At 36.5% G+C, this 22,681-nt stretch overlaps 2 protein-coding genes across 5 annotated transcripts; both read left to right on the top strand.

Moving 5' to 3' along the window:
* The first annotated feature begins 2,030 nt into the window (after nt 1-2,030).
* On the top strand, nt 2,031-7,465 carry LOC147565960 (putative protein phosphatase 2C 12). Its single transcript, XM_086652409.1, has 9 exons — nt 2,031-3,447; nt 4,560-4,731; nt 4,854-5,007; nt 5,095-5,158; nt 5,611-5,718; nt 5,902-6,027; nt 6,121-6,350; nt 6,655-6,857; nt 6,942-7,465. Exons 1-9 carry the CDS (start codon nt 3,235-3,237, stop codon nt 6,974-6,976), a joined length of 1,305 nt encoding a protein of 434 aa, XP_086508535.1. The 5' UTR covers nt 2,031-3,234; the 3' UTR covers nt 6,977-7,465.
* Nucleotides 7,466-9,145: 1,680 nt separating this feature from the next.
* Nucleotides 9,146-21,263, top strand: ATG2 (autophagy 2). Of its 4 annotated transcripts, none has more exons than XR_015230325.1 (15): nt 9,146-9,906; nt 10,313-11,412; nt 12,940-13,088; nt 13,395-13,570; nt 13,719-16,892; nt 16,998-17,110; nt 17,552-17,759; nt 18,207-18,320; nt 18,846-18,953; nt 19,055-19,184; nt 19,861-20,063; nt 20,155-20,351; nt 20,445-20,519; nt 20,612-20,703; nt 21,068-21,263. XR_015230325.1 is itself a non-coding variant. In XM_086652407.1 (14 exons), the coding sequence occupies exons 1-13, from the start codon at nt 9,703-9,705 to the stop codon at nt 20,515-20,517; spliced, it is 5,949 nt and encodes a 1,982-aa protein (XP_086508533.1). In that variant the 5' UTR covers nt 9,146-9,702; the 3' UTR covers nt 20,518-20,519; nt 21,068-21,263. The 4 variants fall into 4 exon arrangements, 1 of the variants encoding a protein (XP_086508533.1); XR_015230327.1 differs by having other exon boundaries at nt 20,612-20,846; XR_015230326.1 differs by having other exon boundaries at nt 20,612-20,850.
* The last annotated feature ends 1,418 nt before the right edge of the window (nt 21,264-22,681 follow it).

Here is a 22,681-nt window from a genome sequence, read left to right as displayed (position 1 = left end):
AAACCTCACTATCACATAGTGGACCGCTATCTCTTAACAAAAAAGAAAAAACATAGTGGACCGCTAGAAAAAATGAAGTGGTTTCATGTACATGATTTCCTCATGCATCCCAGCTGGGAAGGAACAACCAAAAACTGCACTAAGAATATTTTTCCTCTCTACCAGTCAAACTTATCTAGGTCGACTGTTTCAACACAAAAAAAAAAAGTATTAGATTGACTGGTTGAAGAGGAAAAACAAGATCCAGAGAGATTCACAATCTCTCGAAATCATGTTCACCGCTTCAGTTTGTAGGTGTAAGAGCAACTCCAACCTGGATCAGCTAATGCTGAAAATCCAAATTTTCGACCTCAGTCGACCCATCCAACTTGGGTCGGCTCGACCCTCTTTGAACTTCAACTGATTCAAGGTTTAAGGTCGGCTGAAGGTCCCCAACATGATCGTTGGGTATCATCTCTAGCCGTTGGATCTTTTCCAAATTTTTTAAATGTATTATTTTTAATTTTTTTTTAAAACTTTAATTAGTTTAATTATTTTTTAACTCTAACAAAATCTCACACATTAATAATTAAAATACATCCCACCAATGTGTCGATTCCCGAATAATTTCTCGATATTGGGGAAAAAAAATATTATTTCAAAAATAGTTTAAACACGTGTTTCGTACATACACAAGATCACACACATTTTTCGCACACCTACAAAAAACTCACACGTGTTTCACCCATGCACAAATTTTAGACTTAAAAAGAAGCTGAGTTGGAGCTGAATTTCTGAGGTTGAACTGATGGGTGAAAATGTGGGTTTTTCCGCCTAAAACAGGTTGGGGTTGGAATTACTCTAACATCCTACTTAGAACTAAGATATTGCTTTTCTCTTTAATAGGGTTTATTAATTTCTATTTCAAATTCTTACGATATCCCTTTTTATCATAAGAAATTACATTTTTTGGTTGAAATTTTTATAGGATAAGAACATAAAAGAATTTAGTTCAACAAAAAAAAAAAAAAAAAAAAAAGAACAAAAAAGAATTTCAGGTTAATGGTATTCTTTTTATAGGTATAGATATAGATATAGATGGACTGAAAGAAACCATTAACCAACGCTACTTTAATTTACACTAAAAATAGTTGAAAGTCTGACTAATAATTCATTCATTTAACTTGGTGGAGGCCACCTAGGATTGGAATGAATTGTGGCGAGAATTAAGGGTATGTCTTCCTGTCCAAATAGGAAAGTCAATTGTATTTGGTAATGACTTTCTTCTCTATGATATCCAACTGTTATATATATATAAGTAGGACCAACTTGCCAGGTTGAATCACATAAAATATCATCCAACTCTTTTAAGTTGTCAATGAATAATATTTATTAGGTTTTCTGTGAAAGGGTTAATATCCCTTTTTAGTTAGTAACTGCCTAACTGGACTAACTCTATCTTTCATAAAAAAAAAAAAACTGGACTAACTCTAGATGATATATATAGTTAGGATTATCTCTTTTATGACAGATGAATATTTTTATTATAAGGTCAGTAAGTACAGTGAATGGTAGTCCCATTAAATATTAACCACTTCATCTTAATGACCCATCTTTGTTTGACCAAATAGGAAGTTATAAATCAATAGTGAAGTTGATAAAACCAGATCTATGGAGTGTTAATTTTATTTTGGCCTCCTAAACATGACCGGCACCAAAATAGCCTTTGAATATGATTAGCTTCTATAAGGTCTTCTTTTCATCTTTGGGTTGTCTAGATTTTGGCTATTTTTTTTTTTTTTTCATCTGTTTATTCCTTTCAAAAGTCATTTATTTCTCTACCCTTTTTCCCATCATATAAGGAGGTCAATGCCAGACGGTCAGTCTACCATCTTCTGACGACCTCCTAAAGATTTTTACCACCGCCTTTCGCTCGCTATAATCTCTGTATCTATTATCTCACCCTCCTGGTCATCTTTTTCTTCTTGTTTATTAATATCTTTTTCAAATAGAGAAAAACGACTCCATTTTCTCCCGACTTTTCTTTCCAGTCATTTCGCTGACTCGAGGAAGAAGATGGTCTCTCAGTGGAACAATCGTATGAGATTCGGAGTATCCAAGTCCCAGACCAAAAGAGACAAGAAAGATGAATGTGAAGGAGATGGTGGTAGTGGCGGTGGAAGGAGAAAATAATTTTTTTTCTTTGGCCATTTACTGGCATCTTCTCAGACGAAAAGCATAGAGAGAGGACAAAGAAGAAGTATTCATACTCCAAAATAGTCTCAGGTTTGATTCCTAGAGGAGGCGGAATCCATGATTATTGACTTTGAGTTACTAAAAGTATAAATAAAATATTTTTTTTAGACTTTAGGCTCTTTAGTATGTTGCTGAAATTTAAAACTCTTTGATTGGTGATTTAACTTACACAATTATCGTTTTTATTACATCTTGATGACGTATCAATGCCTTGTGATAACTAACATAGATTTATAATCCATTTCCAAACAAAAAAAAAAAAAACTCAAAATTGACTAACGGAGAAATAGCGAAAGCTCAATCTGGAAGTTTGTCATCTTTAGGGCCCCATTATAATAATTTAGTCATGTTTAGGGGGGCAAAATGGATTTGTCCCTTAAAAGAAAGAAACCGGATCCGAGGCGCTTGTTTGAACTCCAGTTATAAACCGGGGTAACTCTCTTGACATGTTAAATCGATCTCAGTCATACTGGTGGGAAACTGGAAAGAAAGAAATAAAGTCTTCCTTTCTCTCTCTCTCTCTCTCTCTAAAACTTTCTCTGTTTCAATTATTTCATGATCAAAGCGACTCTCGATCTAGATACTCGTTTCGTTAAGAGATACTAATCTCATCCTAATTTAACTCAAATTGTGATTAATTACACATTACTTTTGAGTTATTTAGAATAGTATCTCTCTCTTCATTGATGCATTTTTCATTTACTCTCAGTTTCTTCTTCACTCGTTAAACTCCAGAAACTTCTTAGGAACTTCATCCAATTTCAATTTCAATCTTCATCTCTTGTTCTATTTCTTCAAAGATCTTCCACGAAATCTGTGTTTTCCCCCTATTGAAATGTGAGAATTGAGTAAATCTGGGGTCGAATTGATGAGAATTCGGAGGAATTGAAGGAAAGAAGTGATTTTTATTGTTAGTTTGGTTAAATTCTAGGGTTTGAAGAAGTGGGCATTTTTCCACTGAGGAGGAATTTTTGTTGTTATTGAAGGGGGAAAGTCACAATGTCCACGAAGAGCGACCATCATCATCATCATCATAATATGGTTCCACTTTCTGTGTTGTTGAAGAGAGAGGTAACAAGTGAGAAGATCGAGAAACCAGAAATTATTCATGGACAAGCGAGTCAAAGCAAGAAAGGTGAGGACTTTACGTTATTGAAGACAGAATGCCAAAGAGTACCTGGAGATGGGAATAGTACATTTTCAGTTTTTGCGGTAAGCAATTGATTATACTTGAATTTACCCTAACTTTTGACTAGAAATAATTGAGTTTCTGAATTTTGTTTAGTGGGTATACGAATGGGTATTCATTTTTCCCCTAAAAATTTGTGTAGTTTATTCCTCTCTACACACTACAGTACATTAATGGACCTTGAACTATGTTTACAGTTTACTTGAGCTTAGGATTCATTAGTTGGTTTCTGAGGATGGGTTAAAAAAGTACTCTATAGGTTGTTTTGAAGTATTGGTACTAATGGAGACTGTGTGTGGAGAATATGGAAGAGTTCTCGAAGCGAGATTTCTTCGGGAAGTCGATTAGTGAAAGTTTAACGAATCAGATGTTGTGATCAGGATTCGATCGAAGCACCCAAACATTCAAAATTATATTTAATGTTGTTTACTTGTTCAACTTAGTAGTCATAAAAAAGGAAGATTTGTGAAGGAGAAGCTCGAATTGTTTATTTTTGGGTAGGTGTTGGTTGTTTATAGGCATGTTAACTTACGGAGAAGTCTTATGAAATGAATCCGACAGCTGATTCGAGTTGGGTAGTTAAGGGTGCTTCAACTTATTGCTTCTAATATTAGAGTTAATGAAGCTCATATAGAGAAGTGATACTTTACCTAGTATAGTTAGTTACAAGATGTTCTGTGCCTATTGAGTTCTTCCTGTTCAGATGGACTACTGATTGCTAATATACATATCAAAGTTCCTTTTGTAAGCTTTTACAAAGTTTTCACTGGAGTGCCACCTTTTGAAGTTTAACCATGACATGAAACATATAGGCCAATATTTTTTTCTCCAAGTCCAGGAATACTTCATCTTGAACTTGTGAACTTCAAACGTTAATTTTGATTGTCAATAATTTGAAAATCAGTTCAGTTAAAGTTTGATTTTGTTAGGTGCATTAGTCTTCTCAGTTTTGTTCTTAATCCTTGTTTGCTGCAGTTTCTATTCACCAGCTTGCTTTGATATCTTTCCTGTCAGTTTTGTATGTGGTGATACCCTTATTTAATGTTATGTGCATCTTCTGGCTGCCTACCTGACCAATACCATCATTTTTTGTATTTGCTGGACTAAAATACCCTCTTCATTGCCTCCTGTGCAGTTATTTGATGGACATAATGGATCCACAGCTGCTATATACACGAAGGAGAATCTCCTTAACAACGTTGTGGGTGCTATTCCTTCAGATCTTAGCAGAGACGAATGGTTGGCAGCATTACCAAGAGCTTTGGTTGCAGGATTTGTAAAAACTGATAAAGACCTTCAATACAAAGGTATAATTTGTGCAGATCTTATTTGTTTACAGTTCTATGTTCGGTTTTGTCAGGGAAATATTTATTTGCGATTGGCGGGTTGGCCTGATACGTATAAGGTGATAACTTGGTTCAATTTTCAGCAAAAACATCCGGAACAACTGTGACCTTTGTCGTAATAGATGGATTTGTGATTACTGCTGCATCAGTTGGTGATTCTCGTTGTATATTTGAATCTGCTGAAGGTGCTATATATTCTTTATCAGTGGATCATAGACTGGAATGCAATGAAGAAGAGTAAGTTTCAAGTTTAAGAATTTAGTTGCTTCGTTTGAGACATGATTTAACTCTATTATTAGAAATTAAATTTTATTCCTTTAACAGAAGGGACCGAATAACAGCAAGTGGTGGTGAAGTTGGTCGGCTTAATATTGTCGGTGGTGCACAGGTACTTATTTTTAGAGTCATGAATACTTTTTCAGAACACTTCATGTGTGTGCATCATTTAGTATAGTGGCCTGTGTTCCCTTTTTTAGTTGCTAGAAATAATTCTTGCATTATTGAGAAAATCACTTCAGGGAAAAGGAAATCCATCTTCTGAATGATATGCACGCCTAAACTGGATATTGGTCTAAGCCTAAAATTATGAAAACGTGATCCAAGAAGGGGTTTCAATTCAAGTATTGAGCTAAAAATGTCTGAAAAGATTATCGTGCTAAGTGAACACAGAAGCTATGAGAGTCACGTCGCAGTATCTACTATATTATTTCTCAAAACTATTCTTCTCTGTTGTTCTCATTGAATTAAATCTCTCTAGAGTCGACATGTTAGTGAGTCAGTGACTAGTTCAACAATTATTGAGCATAGCTCACAGCTTAGTCAAATTTATTTAATTTTCAGATTGGTCCTCTGAGATGCTGGCCTGGTGGCTTATGTCTTTCAAGATCTATTGGAGATATGGATGTAGGCGAGTTTATTGTTCCTGTCCCTTTTGTAAAGCAAGTGAAGGTATCATTAATCTACTTCTATTACATTGACATTTTAGTCGATTATGTTTCAATACTACTTCCTGGTTTTAGGCTATATCTAATACGGAAATGAATAGACATAAAAATGACGATATAACCTACAATATCTGTTTTCACCTTCACGAGTATATCTTTGTATTAACTGTCCTATCATGTGCATTAGATGTCTACTGCTGGAGGAAGACTTATCATATCAAGTGATGGTGTTTGGGATGCTTTGTCCTCAGAAACCGCTTTGAATTGTTGTAGAGGGATGGCACCAGATGCTGCAGCTAATCAAATTGTTAAGGTACTATTTACTTTGTTACGAGAACTACTTTGTTCCTGAGATATTTTTCTAATATTCTCGCTATCTAATAAGATACGGTTTATTATATTTTAGGAGTCTTTACACGTAAAAGGTCTTCGAGATGATACAACTTGCATTGTGGTAGATATTTTGCCTCCAGAGAAGTTAACACCTCCTGCTCCACCACCAAAAAAACATGGAAAGGGAGTGTTCAAGGCTATGTTCAGAAAGAAATCATCTGAATCATCATCTCATTCTGAGCATTTTGAACCAGAAAGTGTGGAGGAGATATACGAGGAAGGATCTGCTATGCTTTCCGAAAGGTCTGTCCTTTGAAGACTTGGGTGCTCATTTTTTTCTTCCTCGTTGTTTGAACCAGCCTCCTCTTTGAGTCTGACTTGTCTGAATTTGACTTGTCATAATCAGGGGCACAATATTCATTGGAAAATGGCCTCTTAGTACTTATTTCATATCTGACTGAAATTGAAATCTTACTTGAGTAAATTCAGTCATCGAGTCAGATTTCAAATCAGATTTAGAGAAAAAAGAACACAACCTTACTATTATATTGTAAACAGTCTTTAGTGGGAAGAAAAATGCAAAATGAAACATTTGGTTTTGATGCAGGTTGGATACGGAATATCCTCTATGCAACATGTTCAAGCTGTTCGCTTGTGCAGTTTGTCAGGTTGATATGAAACCCAAAGAAGGAGTTTCAGTACGGTCTAGTTCATCAAGTCTTGGTAGATTACATTCTTGGGATGGTCCTTTCTTGTGCTCTAGTTGTCAAGAAAAGAAAGAAGCAATGGAAGGGAGAAAACAATCAAGAGGTACATCATATCTCGTTCGCCTATTATTTCAAACTGTTATTATGATATCCCTAATACAACGACTCTTATTTTGTTCATTCTCAGATAGTCGATCTAGAAACAACAGCCATGGTGACTAGCCAATCTATTCAGCGAACATTTCATTACTCAAAAATTATTTCAGAGCTGACCAGAGATGTGTGATAAGTACAAGATCTTTCGCTATAAGAGTTTCGTTCTTTCATTGTTTGACTCCATTACGCCATCTTCTTTACGACCCATTGTGAGATATCTCTAGATTTACGACTTCAACTTGAAGATCAGAGTTTGAGCATCCGCATTTATTCGAATTCCGCATTCAGATATATAAAGTACCTATGCAACTAGCCTGCTTTCTTCATATGGTTTAGAAGAGAGGGAGTTTGTGTGATTGATTCAGTAGTGCCTTACTAGTTTCTATAGTAATAACTCAATTTTTTAAAGTTCAGTTCCACTGTATATTTTGATATAATTTGATTAGACTTCGAATCCAACAAGACGTCATAAACTGTAATATCGTCTTGTTGGGAAATGAGTGAAATTCTACTGTAATTTGGAGATTGCAATGAAAAAATGTTCAGACTTGTTAAGTATTTCTTGTCACAAGGAAATTTAAACTGATCCCTTAGGCTTATAGGTAATAATTAGCACAGGAAGGGCAATATATCACTTTTGATTGTCTCCCAGCCGGGTGGGCCTGCCCGTCACTTCGACTCAGCATCCGTGCAGGAGTCACTCGCATTCACCTTCTCGGCAAGACTGGTGTTACGTGACATACGACGTGATAACAGGTCTGATCCGACCTACCGATCTGATCTATCAATTGCAAGAAGTTCTGGGATGCTAGGTTAGTCCTGTATGGCTCAAACTCCTTTTGGGTTAGGCAGGTCGGTCTTAACTTTCTCCTGGAATCTGTCTTGAAAAGAATTTGACTGTAGCTTATGAAGTGGATAATTTCAATTAGTTGGGAATTGGGATGCTTAATTATAAGCTAGAATTGGATTTGTATGATACTTGTCTTTAATGAAATGTCATTAACACATCAATATAAATTGTTTTTTTTGTCCACCACTATTCTTTTTCTTTTCTTGGTCTTAATGTGGGGATCTACCCTTTACTTGTCATTAAGTGGTTATTCTCAAATAATTCAGTTTTTCATTTAAATAAGGGGTTAATTTTTCTATGCCCCTTAATTTGTGACCAACTTTCATTTTTAACCTCTAATTTTCGTAAATTCTAAATAACCTACTACTTGTTTTTAAATCGTCAATCAATTTCGACCTCTGATTTTTTATTTTATTTTTATGTTTAGCTTTGTTTCGAAAAACAAATCTCATCTGCCATATTTGTCGATCTTCATGATTTTTTTAATCTCTAATCTCCCCCTCTCTTTTTATTCTTTTTAGCAAATTTGTGAGAAGATATCCCAAATCTGCAAAAACACCAAATGGAGACTGCTAATCAACATTTTGCAACAACAAATTGTTTCAACAAATCTTTGTTGCTAAAGACCCTCAAGTGGACTTATTAGCACTAGCAATAGTTGTTGTTGTTGTTGCAGACAAGAGAGATCTTCTACCAGGTGTGCTAAAAATAGAGAGAGAGGAAGAGAGGTTATAGAGAGAAAAGAAGTGAAAAAAGAAACTCATGACAGTCATCAGTGGTTTCTTGACCGCAGGCAGTCACTCCCCAAACGTCGGATATGAGACATATAAGAATTAATTTTAGAGGAAGAATAATTAGGGAACAATCAATTATAATAGTTAATTGACGATTTAAGAGAGAAATTCATTTTTTTTATTTATAAAAGTTAGGAAGCCAAAAACAAAACTAATCACAAACTAAGGGTCCGAAAAAAAAAAATTATCCAAAAAGAAAATGAAAAATGACTCATATTTTGAGTGTTTGACCTTTGCTTCACTAGAGAAGGCAAGTTAATCCATCACACTCTAAAAATATCATTTCTTCATATCTTTTGTGAAACGTAAACTTCACTTCTCCTATTTTTCAATGCCATATCAATGAGTTTCATACTTGGTAGAGACACGTGATATGTTCCGAGTTTATTTATTTTGGAGATTGAGTATCTTTTGGTGAAAATCAAGTTCTGATAAATATATATTAGTAATGGACTATGGTGAACTTCATAATACATAGAGTTAGAATATCACTTTAAATAGGAGTATTATTTTGAGAGTTCAAACTATTTCAGAATAATTTCAACAAGATCAAGAAGGTCATTATAAATCTTCCATAGTCACTATTGCCCCAACTCTTTAGCTAATAACACTTTTTTTTTATTTGTTTATTTGGTGTTGGTTAACTAATCATGTCTCTGTTTCTTGGACTCTCCACTCCCATATAGTAAAAAGTGGAAAACATCCAAACTTTTTAATGATTGATAGATATAAGTTGGAGTATAAATAAGAGTTTCAAAATAAGAAGGCAAATCTTTATCAAAAGAAAAGCACAAGGTAAATAAAAAATCAACAAGCATGATTATCTAGTAAGTATAACATAAGATAATCTCAATTAAGCAAGAAAAACGTTGTTAATAACAGATGTTATCTTTCTGGTTGAAAGATTTATGTAATTTCCAACTGAATTACTATATCATCATTCTCTTCCAAAACCCAAAAAACCCCCTCCTTCTCTCTCTCTACTTTTTCTCTCTCTCTCTCTCTACTTTTTCTCCTTTGTTGGTTGGAATCTTGGAAGTTAACTTTTAAAACTTCTAACCCTAGAAAGTCCCTAACTTATTAGTACTCGACAAATATTTCCAACTCGAAACCCTAGAAATCAAAATTCTGGGGAAAACGAAAACGCTATGTTTCCATGGAACTTCGCCAAATCTGCAGAAGCGATGTTCCCTCGATGGGCTATTAAACATATTTGTAAGTTCGTATTGAAGAAGAAATTAGGGCAATTCATTATTGGAGACCTAGATTTAGATCAATTAGATATACAACTTGGTGCTGGTACCTTGCAACTTAGTGACCTCGCCCTCAACGTTGATTTTCTTAATCAAAAGGTAATTTTTCTGCTTTTATTGTCTTTCAGTTTTAGGGTTTTTTTTTTTGTTTACTATCTTAATGTAATTTTCTTAATTTAGAACAATTGAGAATCTCGCACATAACTTTGGTGTTTGTTTAGTGGAATTTGATACACATAATTAGCAAATTTTGGTAATTTATGAGCTGAAGGAGAGTTTTGGGTTCTGAACATGTAGAATTGTAAAGAGGATTGCAATAGTAATCATTTGGATTGGTACCAATTTGACCTAGTTTAGTGAATTGATATATTCATATGTTCTCTTTTTAATTCGTTCTGTTAATGGATTGGCTCAATCATGAAGTACCTGTCACAGTTAAATTCATTAACTTTTGTTATCATGTGTCCTGGAACTAAATAGCTCGTACTTATTTCATGATATCCAGTTGGGTGCTACACCATTCATTGTAAAGGAAGGGTCAATTGGATCTTTATTAGTTAAATTTCCATGGAGGGTTAGAAATTGCGAGATTGAGGTAGAAGAACTTGAGCTTATCCTTGCTCCCCGTGTTAGAGATTCTGCAGCAGCTGCAGCGAAAACATGTAATTCTACTCATGATTGTGAACAGTCGGTTAGCCATTCTTCAGAAAATAACGATCATGAGACAGGGAACAATGATATCAAGGCTATTTCCTTGGATATTCATGAAGGAGTTAAGACAATTGCCAAGATGGTTAGGTGGTTGCTTACAAGCTTCAATGTAAAAATAAAAAATTTGATTGTGGCTTATGATCCAGGGAAGGATGATACAAGATCAGAATCTCATAGAGCTTTGGTTCTTCGTATTACTCAGACAGAATACGGAACATGCTTTGCTGAAGATGCCAATGCAAGTTCAGATTCAAGAGTTGACAGCTTTCTTGGTATTTCTAAGTTAACAAACTTTATGAAGTTTGATGGAGCAGTAATTGAACTTCTTCATATGGATGATATTGAAAACCAGACACATCTCCCATCTACTTCAGGAACAACCTTCGGTGACTCATGTATGGGAAAATCTGCTTCGGATGCAAATACTCCAATTTTGACTGGAGAAGGTGGGGGATTCTCAGGGACCATGAACTTAAGTATACCCTGGAAAAATGGCACTCTAGATATTCAGAAAGTGGATTCAGATATTTCTATTGATCCCTTGGAATTAAGACTTCAGCCCAGCACCATAATGTGGATCATATGCTTATGGGAATCTCTAAAGAAGTTGGACAAAGATGATGAGGGTCTTATGCATGACAAGGGTAAAGATTCCGTGTACCATAATTCAGCCTCTCAGTTCCATTCTTCTTTCCTCAGTTCCTCCATAATGTCTACGAACCAGGCAATTCCGAGGAGTGAAAGTTTGCCAGCGGATGCCTTTTATGTTTCAAATCGTGCAACAACAATCGATGCTATGATACAGAGCTCACATGTTATAGCGGATTGGGTGCCCTTTTCGTCCAACAAAAATCAAAATAGCAGAGGTGAAGCAGGATCAGATATTGGAGCAAGGTTTGTTTTTTCTATTTCTACCTTGATAACATAGATTTGTAAAATAGTAGGCACACTGAGGATTTTGTTCTGGCTCCCTCACACTTCCTCATCTTGATAATCACACTTGGAAGGTGATTAGCTTTGCTATAGTTGGTACTATGAAAAGTACCATTCTTAAACTTAGTGTAATAACAAGAAAGACTTCATGCTATTCTCAAATTTTCCCTCGTACTACAATTTTCATGTGTACATTCTTGTATTAACATGCTTTCCAACTATTCCTCTATACAAATTCATTTCAAATTACAGATTCAAGTCCTTTTGAAACCTAGTGAAAAACTTAAGAAGCACGTCGAATTTGCGATTCTGGATATTTTGTTCTCTTACCCTATTCTGTAATTTCTATTTCTCATGTTTACTTCTTTTCTTGTAGCAGCATCATTACCTACTTTTGATGTATCACATAATACCTTGTAGGTCTGTATTCTCGGTTCTCAAGGTTAAGCTGTTAAACTTGGTCTTGGCTCAGGATCAGCCAAGGCCGGAGCCCAAGTCGAGCCGAGTTAGGATTGTATGCAAATAAAGTTCAAATTTTGACCATATAATGGCACATTAGTTTTTATGTAGTTCTCATGCATATGTTTCATACGAAGTTGGGCTTGAGTTTTATGTAATTATAGACATGTTCTCCTCTTATATATATGTATATGACATAATTCTCAAAATACTCTCCCAATTTTATAACAAAAAAAAAATGAGGAAAGAGAGGAAGGCGCAAAGTATAAAAGAAAAGAAGGAAATAATAAAATTAGGAAGGAAACAAGGGAAGAAGGAAAAATACAAAGAAGGAAATAAAAAAGAAAGAAAAGAGCATTAAACATGAAAGAAGTAAAGAAAGTAGTTTAGGAGGAAAGAAAATGAAGAAGGGAAAAAGTGGAGAATGGTAGAACAAAGAAAGAAAGCAAACAAAAGAAAGGCAGGAAAAGAAAGAGGTAATAGTCGATGAGAAAAAAATGAGAAGGAAGACAAAGAAAAAGAGAAAGAAGAAGAACTTTTGATGGCGAACCAAAAAAAAGGGAGAAGAAGAAGTCGAGAGGCAAAACATAGAAAATAACTCAAAAAGAAGAAGACAAGAAATAAAAGGAAAAGAAGTTTCACCCCGACTTGTGGTTTGACGGGTCAAGATGACTCGGGACTTTTCCGAGTTGCTCGGCCAGACCCTAGCCTCGGAGACTCAGCCAGGCGACTCGGGCTACCCCCAAATCCGACCCGAGTCCCGAGTTACTCGGTCGAGTAAGAGTCGGACCTGCTTAGCTCAAGGTACTGTCCGACGTGAAATAGTAAGTTCAGTTTTCATGTTTGGCTTTAGGAGACTGTAGTATGCCATTTAGTAGTCGGTAGTCCACTGCGAAAAGAAACCAAAACATGAACTTTTAAGGGTGCCTAAGGATTATGTAAAAAGCGTTTGTGTACGATGTTTAATGATAAGCTCATAAGCCGACTAATTCTAGTTCTTATTTTAAGTGTTTTCTGCTTCAACTGCAGCATAGATCAGTTCTTCGAATGTTTTGATGGACTCCGGACTTCTCAATCAGCTTTAGGCAGCAGCGGCATGTGGAACTGGACATGTCCTGTTTTTAGTGCAATTACTGCTGCATCCTCTCTTGCTTCTGGATCGCTGAATATTCTTTCTGGTACGTTTCATCATAAAAAAACTTCGTATCTGATCTTTTCAGGTTTCAAGCATCCCAAGACTCCCTACTCGGCGATGGCCTGAATTTCATTTCCACCGCAGATAAGGACTCCCCAACTTGATGCAATGTTCACACATCACAGATCACATATCAAACCACTGCTGAAATGAATTCCTGGCATAATTTTGGAAAAAAGAAATTTCTACATTATCAGATTTTCTGTAGAATGTTGGTTTTGTATAATCCCTTGTGGTGGTTCTTTCATTTCTCGGGCTTATAAGTTATAAATTCTTCCATATTTTGCAGAACAGCACCCAGTCAAGACAAATCTTAAGGCCACTGTTGCTGAGTTTTCTGTTGTGCTTTCTTTGCATGATGAAGACCAAAAGTATTCATATGATAAGGTTGGCAGGTTTGACAATACTCAGCAGAAAGTACATTATCTTGGTTTGAAATGTCAAGATATACTCCTTGATCTACAGGTAATAATTGTGTTTCGGTATATATATGTGTGTGTGTGTGTGTGTGTGTGTGCTTGCGCGCGTGTGTGTGCGTTATCCTTTTAGATCAAGTTGGGCTTGCCTAGGGATCTCTTTTAGACTAATTTTGAGATTTTGACAAGGTCAACAGATATCTTCTTGTGAAATGAAGTTCGAAACAATGATAAAGCATATTGCACTTGATGACTACTACTATTATGGAAAGGATGCTGATGGGTTCGACTTGAATAGTGGGAACAGTACTCAAAGCCAAACTCTCTCAATCCAACATATGCAGGCAGGAATTCACAGTGCTCTTCCTCTATTCACTGTGTCACAGAATACTGATTCAGAAGAAATAATTAACAGAAGAGGTGTTAGTCATGGAATCTTTCACAGGAATGATTTAGTCCAGATGAAATTGCTTAGAACTTCAAGTGACAGTAGCTGCCAATTTAAGATGACGTCGACTTATGGGAGTGGAGATTTAGTATCTTCGACATCTTTCTCGGTGAAACTGCCACCATTCATTCTGTGGCTGAACATCAACTTGCTGAGCATGGTCTTGGATCTTTTAAAGCAAGTAGGAGATGCTTTTGAAATGAGGAGCGACAACAATGGTTCTGGGATGGAGTCTCCCACTGACAAGCTTAACTCGACATGTCATGGGGATGTCAAAAGATGCCTTCATCCTGGTACAAAGACCTTTTCAACACAAGGAGGTTTGCTAGGAAATGTAGTTCTTCCTAATGCAAGGTTTATTTTATGTTTCCCGTCTGATAAGAGAGATGTTGGTTGCTATTCTTCTTGGGACCAATTCATTGGTCTGGATATATCCCAATCATTGAGCAAAGAAAAAGTTCCGAACACCTATCCAGTAGATGAAAATCTGCAACGTGGATTTTCAAGTAATTCATCCAGCTCCATCCATTTGAATATTGGAAATCTCAAAGTTTACTTAATCAGTACTTCTAGAGATGCCCCCAGATGTGACTCCTCAAGGCCTTCTGGGTCAACCTATTTTTCTGCATACGAAATTCTTTCTGTGACCAACAGATTAAATTTTTTATCTGGCATTAGTATGATTTTGCAAGATGGTCCTGTGACTGGTCCCTGGATAGCGAATAGGGCTCGAAGTCTGGCTACTTCACAGGTTTCCAGGAGCAGAGATAAAGTGAGAGGTAAAGGCTATGAGTTTGCATCTGTAACATCCAGGGGAAACCTTGAGGATATAAATTCTAGTACCAGACAAGAGATAATTTTAAGCTCTTCCATTTTCTTGCACATTCGTCTCTCATCTGTTTTAGTAAAGCTAGATAGTCTACAGTATCAACTTTTGAGTCAGCTTCTGAATCAAGCCTTCGATGTATTTTCACATGTGTCTAGTTCTAATACAACCGCAAGTGAAAGCATTAAAAAGGAAACAGTTTCTGCGCAACAAACATCAGTATTAGTGGAGTGTAATTCGGTAGAAATTATAACTGATCTGGACAGGGTGGAAGATATAAAATGTTCGATACAGAAAGAACTTCCAGGTTATTGGGACAGTGCTAAACTGCAAATCCAAAAGTTTGATTTGTTATCTGTATCAAATATTGGAGGAATTAAAGGTTGCAATTTCACATGGCTAGGTCACGGTGAAGGCGAGTTGCGCGGATCCATTGGTGGTAAAGAGCTTCTTCTGATATCTTGTAGCAGCTCTACAATGCGACGTGGTGATGGAGAAGGTGCAAACGCATTGTCTTTAGGTTCTGCCGGGACTTCTTTTTTTCATATGCAGGAGCCGCATACTCTCCAGAGTTTTACATCTGTGACAGTCAGATGTGGTACAGTAATTGCACCAGGTGGTCGTGTGGATTGGTTGAATGCAATATGCAACCTTTTCAGCTCGCCTTCTTGTGAGACTGAGCCAGATATGAATAATAGTGTTCCAGAGGATTTTCCTGAAGGTGCTGCTGCTTATGGAACATCTTTTGCTCTCAACCTAGTGGATATTGGATTTGTTTATGAACCACACTTCACTAATTTGGTGGTCAGTAGCCATGTTCCAGAGTCTAAGTTAAATGCTACAACTAGTTCTAGGGGAGAGCTAGGGCAACAATATGTAGGATGTCTCTTGGCTGCAGCTTCTTTGAGCCTTTCTAATAAAACAATAGCTCGTTCTGTGGAAAATGAGTACAAAATCAGAGTGCAAGATCTTGGGTTTCTTCTTTGTGAATTGTCTAGTCCAAGAAGTCCTTCCTGCATCTATAATGTAAAATATCTTCGCAAGGCTGGATATGTTAAAGTTGCACGGGAAGCTCTTCTGGATTTTGTTTTGAAAACACAGTGTAAGAATGGCCTCCTTTGGGAACTAGAATGCTCAGATTGTCTCATTAACTTGGATACCTGCCACGACACTTTTTCCGGTCTAATCCGTTTGGCTGCTCAGCTTCAGCAGCTGTATGCTCCTGACATGGAGGAATCAGCATCCCATTTGCAAACCAGATGGAATACTGTTCAAAAGGCACTTAACAAGCTGGATATCACTATCCAAACAGGGGAATCTTCTGTTGACTCCGCCTCATCATCTTCTCATGCTCATCGAAGTCCAGAAGCAAACTGTAGTGAGAGATATCAGGGGATTGGGCTAATGGACGAGATATGTGAGGATGCTTTTAATTTGCATGGCTATGAGACTAGCCCGTCTGCTCTATCTGGTCGATCTAAATATTCCCCCTCCAATACATCTGACGATTGGTTAACGTCTAGAACAGAATCTGGAAGTACTCAAGCATCGTCTTTCAGGGAAGAATGCTTTCCTGAATTAATAGAAGGTTACTACGTTGCTGGGTCATGTCCTTTGCCTGAGGTATCCCACTCACCGGATTTAGATGTTAAACCTCTACACACAAATAAAGGTCATGGACAAGTTCGGTCTGGAAATAGTGGATGGTATCAAAACTCATCTCCGCAAATTGTGGAAGATCATATCCCTAAAGTAAGTGAAAATCTACGACAAGACCAATTGCTTTGGGATGAATTTTCTTCAAGTAATAGTGGAAGACATGACGAATTTTCTAATGCAAAGGGACGACTGATTCTTAAGAAAATCGATGTCAGATGGAGAATGTATGCAGGGTCTGACTGGCCTCACTCACAGGACATCCAACTTACTGCAAAAAAAGTTGGAAGAGATACAACTGTGTGCCTAGAACTTATGTTATCTGGATTAGGCCTTCAGTATGACATGTTTCCTGATGGTGATATATGCGTCTCAAAGCTTTCTTTGTCGGTCCGGGACTTAAATCTTTACGACAGAAGTAGAGATGCACCTTGGAAGTTGGTATGCCTCGACTTTTAGTTATTTGTCTGCCGAACTCATTCACATATCTACTTTATAAGATGTTAGATTTTTATGTTAGTCACGAGTATCTGATTGATTTTGAAGGTGCTGGGGTATTATTACTCAAAAGATCGTCCTAGAGAATCCTCTTCAAAAGCATTCAAATTGGACTTAGAATCTGTCAGGCCAGATCCTTCCACGCCTCTTGAGGAGTACCGGTTAGTGCTATTGTGCATTGATATTTACTTAATGGTGTGTTCAAATCTATATAATTCAGATTGTATCTCGAAATTTATTTTCTAACTATTTCAAAATTTCTTCTGGATACTATTAGGGTGGAAATGAGAGCCCTAACATCTGTCCTTTTGAAGTTGATTATTTCCTTTCCTACTTAAGGAAGATAATGAATTGGATAAAGCATTGAAACTTGAAATAAGCATTGTCTTAGTCTGGACTCTTCAGGCATGAGATTCAGTATCATTTCAGATATTTCTTCCTGCAATCTTTCTGAAGAATTTGATCTAACCTTGACGTTAGGTCCACACTGGATATTGCTTTCTTAAGTTAAAACCATAAAAACTTGGAGGTCTTACAGCACAAGTGTTAACCCCTCCCTGTATGTAATCGCCGTTTTTTAAATTGTCTCATTCTCTTTTCAGGTTGCGACTTGCTCTTCTTCCTCTGCTCTTGCATCTTGATCAAGACCAGCTTGATTTTTTAATCAGCTTCTTTGGGAATAAGGGATCATCAGTGGACCAGCCTTCAAGTATTTCTCATGATCTGCACAGATCCGCAACACTGCCGGCGATAAATAGTGATCTTCAGGAGAATGCTGTTGCGGAGGAAGCCTTCCTTCCTTATTTCCAGGCAAGTGATCAAAGCAAAAAAATAATTAGGACAAGAAATGCAATTTAAAAAGAAAACTTTTTATGCTGTAACTGCTATTTCATCCTTAGAGTTCGCTTTGGCCTTTAAGCTTGACATGCATCTGAACTTTTCACTGCTCATCTAGCCCCGAGTTCCTACACTTTTCGTGCTTCATCGCATGCCTTACGATCTTCCTTTTTTTTCTTGCAATTCCCTGCTGATCATGTAGGTGATTTTGTTACCATCAAGTTGATTATTTTCTCTCTATGGGCCCTGTTGGTTCTGTCATTTTTTTTGTTTATTTATGGATCACTTTTCTTCAATGAGTAAACCATGAAATAGCTTTTGTTCAGAGTGATTTGTGAAATTGTTTGTTTTCCTTGAGTAGACGGGCTGTCAAGTTTTCCTCACCTGTACTGTACTTGACAATAACTGTATTTCTTTCAGAAGTTTGACATATGGCCTGTTGTTCTGCGGGTCGACTACAAGCCTCGCCGTGTTGATCTAGCAGCTTTACGCGGAGGGAATTATGTACATCTTGTTAACCTAGTACGATGGAAGGTAAAATTCTCATCTGTCATGTGGCATGTCAGCTAGTAACAATTCTTATAATTGGAGATACAGAAACATACTAGTTGTGACAAAATAAACCTCGGTTAAATATGGTAAATTTTGAACTCTTAAGTTTAAGCCTTACGTCTTTAAGTGCTTATCAGATTTGTAGTCATGCTATTGTTGTCTGAATTTTATTCTCAGAATTTGTCCTGCATTTTGCTGTTCTGACTATTTTTTTTTGGTAGAAATAACACTTCTTCAACTAAACGTTTGTAGATAACAATTCTAAAATATAGTAACATTCTTTAGCTTCATCTAACTATCTTATTATCTTATATGGGTTTAGACGTTTACTATATTCATGTGATGCCCCAAGAATCAAGGCTACGAAGTTTCCAAGTGGCGTCACCGCGTCACAACAATTTGTTTCCATCCATTTTTTGTTAAAATTATCTATGGCTAACATAAAGTTTTCTAAGCTTTTCCTTTTTGAAGTTTTCCAAGGTTCACCATCTTGTATGTCGAATACAGGGGATTGAACTACAACTAAAGCATGTAAATGCAGTTGGCATATATGGCTGGAGCAGTGTCTGCGAGACAATTGCAGGGGAGTGGTTGGAAGATATATCACATAATCAGGTTTGATCAAACTGTTTCCGATTTTTTATGTGTTGCCAGGGATTAATTATGAGGTAGTATTCCTCGGGGGGTTACTGATGAGGTATTATTTGTGTACGTAGATGCACAAATTTTTGAAAGGTCTTCCTGCTATTCGGTCATTGTTTACTGTTGGTTCTGGCGCTGCTAAATTGGTCTCTTTACCGGTTCAGAACTATAAGGACAACAGGTTACTTACTGGAATCCAAAGAGGTACAAGAGTCCCTTCTCCTACATCTGCTAAATTTAGTTTGTTACTTTATCCTCAGATGTTTTCTTGTAGCGCATCGGAAAGAATTTTTTTATTATCCTATTAGAACACTAGAATCGATCTATCTATCTTCATTTTATGTTCATAAATCATGTGGCATATATTTGCCGCATGATATTATGAGCATCGCTCAAAAGTGGAAGGTATATTACATCTTACGTGACAGGATGTAACTATGTAGTTGACAACTTGACATAGTGGCACATCGTTATGCACCCTAGCCTACTGCCTATGTATATTTTCCCTGGTCGATATAATAAATTCAATATAAACTACTGATGGATGTAAGCGCTGCTGCTGTGTAGACTAAAAAAAATGTTTGAAGGACAGGGAGGCAATGAGAAGCTATAAACCTATAATCTTCTAAGTAGTTTCTGGAACTTGATTTTCATTCTATTTTTCATCTCTGAAGACCTTTTATTCCTCGCCCATGGAAAATTTTACATATCTTCAGTTGGAGACTTATTTGGATGCATGCTGCTGATAGATGTGTTAGGCGTTTAGCCAATATCGATATTCATTATACGGCATATTGGCATATGAACTAGTGCTCTAATGTGATTTGATCATTTTCATTCCCTGCTAGATCTCTAGAAAAATTCAATATTTTTTTTCCAGGTGCGGTTGCTTTTCTGAAAAGTATTTCACTTGAAGCTGTTGGACTGGGTGTACACTTAGCAGCTGGAGCTCATGAGATTCTACTCCAAACAGAATATATCCTTACAAGCATTCCTCCCTCTCTTCCGACTTCAGCAAGAAACACAACAAAGACAAACATTAGCTCCAATCAGCCTAAAGATGCACAGCAAGGAATGCAACAGGTATCCATTTCAATTGCACTTCACTGATTATAATTTATAAATATATTTAATATACATAAACATCTTGACGCCTGATCATTCTTGTTGACAGGCCTACGAAAGTCTGAGTGATGGGCTCGGAAAAACTGCTGCTGCACTTGTTGCAACACCGTTGAAGACTTACCAGAGAGGTGGTGGTGCAGGGTCCGCTTTAGCAAGTGCTGTTTGTGCAGCTCCTGCTGCTGCCATAGCTCCTGCATCTGCTGCTATACGAGCGGTTCATTGTACCCTTCTTGGATTCAGGAATAGGTTAGTCCTCTTCTTGTGACACTAGTTCAACTCTTGGTTTGCCCTAAATTTAATTCACATAGAAACTGATTAATCGTGAATTTGCATATGCAGCTTGGATCCTGAACATAAGAAAGAATCATTGGAGAAATATTTGGGTCCCGATCAACGTCATGAAAACGATTGATGGTATTTTGAAGTATCCTTTCTGCATATATTTAAAAATGCAACGAATAGTTGATGCATTTCCTCAACTTCTGACAATATTCTATACATGTTAGACATTTGTAGGAGAAGGAAAAGAGAATTTGAAGTAACTCGACAATTGAAGAATGATGAACTCCTTGTGATCTCAGTCAACATCTTGTATCATGTAAGAGTTTAACCATCAACATTGCTTCATGAACTCCCAGCTGACCGCTTACTAAACCACATAGGACCACCCCACTGTTCATTTCATCGCTTCACAAAGACCTGTATTTTCAAACTCGAAAACACCAAATAGCGGATAGTCAAGTAGGTATTAGATCTAGCTTTTCATACGTATTACTTTCTAGTACTACTTCCACATATTATAAGCTCTCTTTGTGAGTGCTGTATTATCTAAAATGCAAGTTCCGACTGTAGTAAACTCTATATTTAGTTGTCATCGAACTTATCTGAGTATTGGCGAAGAATGAATACACTGAATGGGAATGGTATTTAACGGAGTATAATTGTTTGTTTGATGGATGCAGGTGTATATACTTGTGAAACTTGAACAGATTCTTTTTTTATAGTAGGGTTGTACATAAAAAACTGTAAATAACAATGAGTGGTTTTTATAGCTTGATTATACTAGTGAAGGGGTGCAGATTTTTTTCTCGACAGGTTTGTAACACAAACAGTTCTTTGTATATATAAATGCCAATGATTGCATTCTTTTATTCGAAACTGGCTCTCCTTTATTTTCTTAGAATCAGCAAATTCGTATTAAATGTAGACCATATGATCCATTTCCCAAGTTTTGGAGGTTCACAAAAACACCAACCAAGACTCACACTCCTATTATTTTAATTTTATTAGGTTTGGGGCTTCCTGTGCAAATCTTGTTCTACTACACAAATTTCCGCAGGCAAACTTGTATAATAGATATTTTCCGGAGAGGTGAAGTCTAAAAAGATATTCATGGTTGAGTTACGACCCGAATTGTCCCCATTCATTTTGTTACTTTAGATCGATTGAGTTATGAATAGGACCAAATTCTAAGGCCTGTAACGAAAAAGAAAGGGTTGTATTATATGATTGTATGTTTATGTGGAAACACCTTTTGGAATTGATTCTTGAGGATATAGAATGAGAATTTGAGTGGTTTGGAGTGAGAGAGAATGAATGAAGAAGAAGAGTTTGTGCAATGTACGCATCCGTGTGGGTGTTTGATAGTTAAGTCTTGTAGGAGCACACCATGTTTCTTTCTGACTCATATTTTTTGTCTCGACAGCTAAGATGACTTCCGTGTTGACCGTCTCATCCATATCAAAAAAATTATTTATGATGGGGGCACCCACATATACACTTTACATGCGCCTAGTTCAACCCCGTGTAGAAGACATAATAAGGATTATAAACGCGTATAATGTGAAATTCTAAATATAGTGAAAACACAACAACTTTTTTTTTCGTATATGTAATTTTTTCGAAAGTGTCAGACTCTAGTTGAATAAGAATATACAAAACTAACATCGAAATTATTTCTATATAAACAAACAAAAGTGAACAATATTATTTGATTAACTGGCAAATGCCAAATTGACGAGTTGAGTTAATCAGATAAGATATGCGAGTAATTTTTTTCTACATAGTTGGTCCGGAGAACTCAATCACTTGCAATTAGTGGAGCAGGACTATAATGGTCGTAGAAGGGAAGAAAGAAAGGAGGAAAGAGGAAAAATAGTCTTGAAAGAAGAAGAAGAAGAAGAGTAGGAAATGAGTGAATGAATAATTAGGTGTATGATTAAAGATGTTGACTCTCAAAGAAGAAACAAAACTTCCACTCACGGGGTATGGTAGTAGAAGACCAAAACCCTTTTGGTTATTTGGACCAGCACGTGTATGTGGGTCTTCCCCTCTCCCCTCATTACCCACCTTAACTTTTCTTCCCTTTATAATTTTACATTATTATTATTTCTAGGGTTTCATTTAGATGCAATGAATGAACCAATCATATTTCTCTTTCTTTTGGGTACCTCTAGAGGTGTCCCATCCTTCATGTGCTATATTGGTGCTTTAATTTGTTAAAAACATTGTCTTAATGGTCTATAAAGCAATGAGCTTTGTGAAAATCTAGTTAAATTTACTTTAGCACAAAAAGA

This window comes from Eschscholzia californica, unplaced genomic scaffold, assembly GCF_041429995.1.
Source record: "Eschscholzia californica isolate CP2 unplaced genomic scaffold, dmEscCali1.0.p SCAF_1, whole genome shotgun sequence".
Classification (NCBI taxonomy): domain Eukaryota; kingdom Viridiplantae; phylum Streptophyta; class Magnoliopsida; order Ranunculales; family Papaveraceae; genus Eschscholzia; species Eschscholzia californica.
Note: the sequence above shows the minus strand (reverse complement) of the source record. Positions and strands in the feature narration are given on the sequence as shown.

Coding starts and splice junctions, on each gene's coding strand:
- LOC147565960 (XM_086652409.1), top strand. CDS start 3,235: ATGTCCACGAAGAGCGACCATCATCATCATCATCATAATATGGTTCCA. Junction 5,008..5,094: donor CTGGAATGCAATGAAGAAGA/GTAAGTTTCAAG, acceptor TTCCTTTAACAG/AAGGGACCGAATAACAGCAA. Junction 6,351..6,654: donor TCTGCTATGCTTTCCGAAAG/GTCTGTCCTTTG, acceptor GTTTTGATGCAG/GTTGGATACGGAATATCCTC.
- ATG2 (XM_086652407.1), top strand. CDS start 9,703: ATGTTTCCATGGAACTTCGCCAAATCTGCAGAAGCGATGTTCCCTCGA. Junction 9,907..10,312: donor TTGATTTTCTTAATCAAAAG/GTAATTTTTCTG, acceptor CATGATATCCAG/TTGGGTGCTACACCATTCAT. Junction 16,893..16,997: donor GAGATGCACCTTGGAAGTTG/GTATGCCTCGAC, acceptor TTGATTTTGAAG/GTGCTGGGGTATTATTACTC.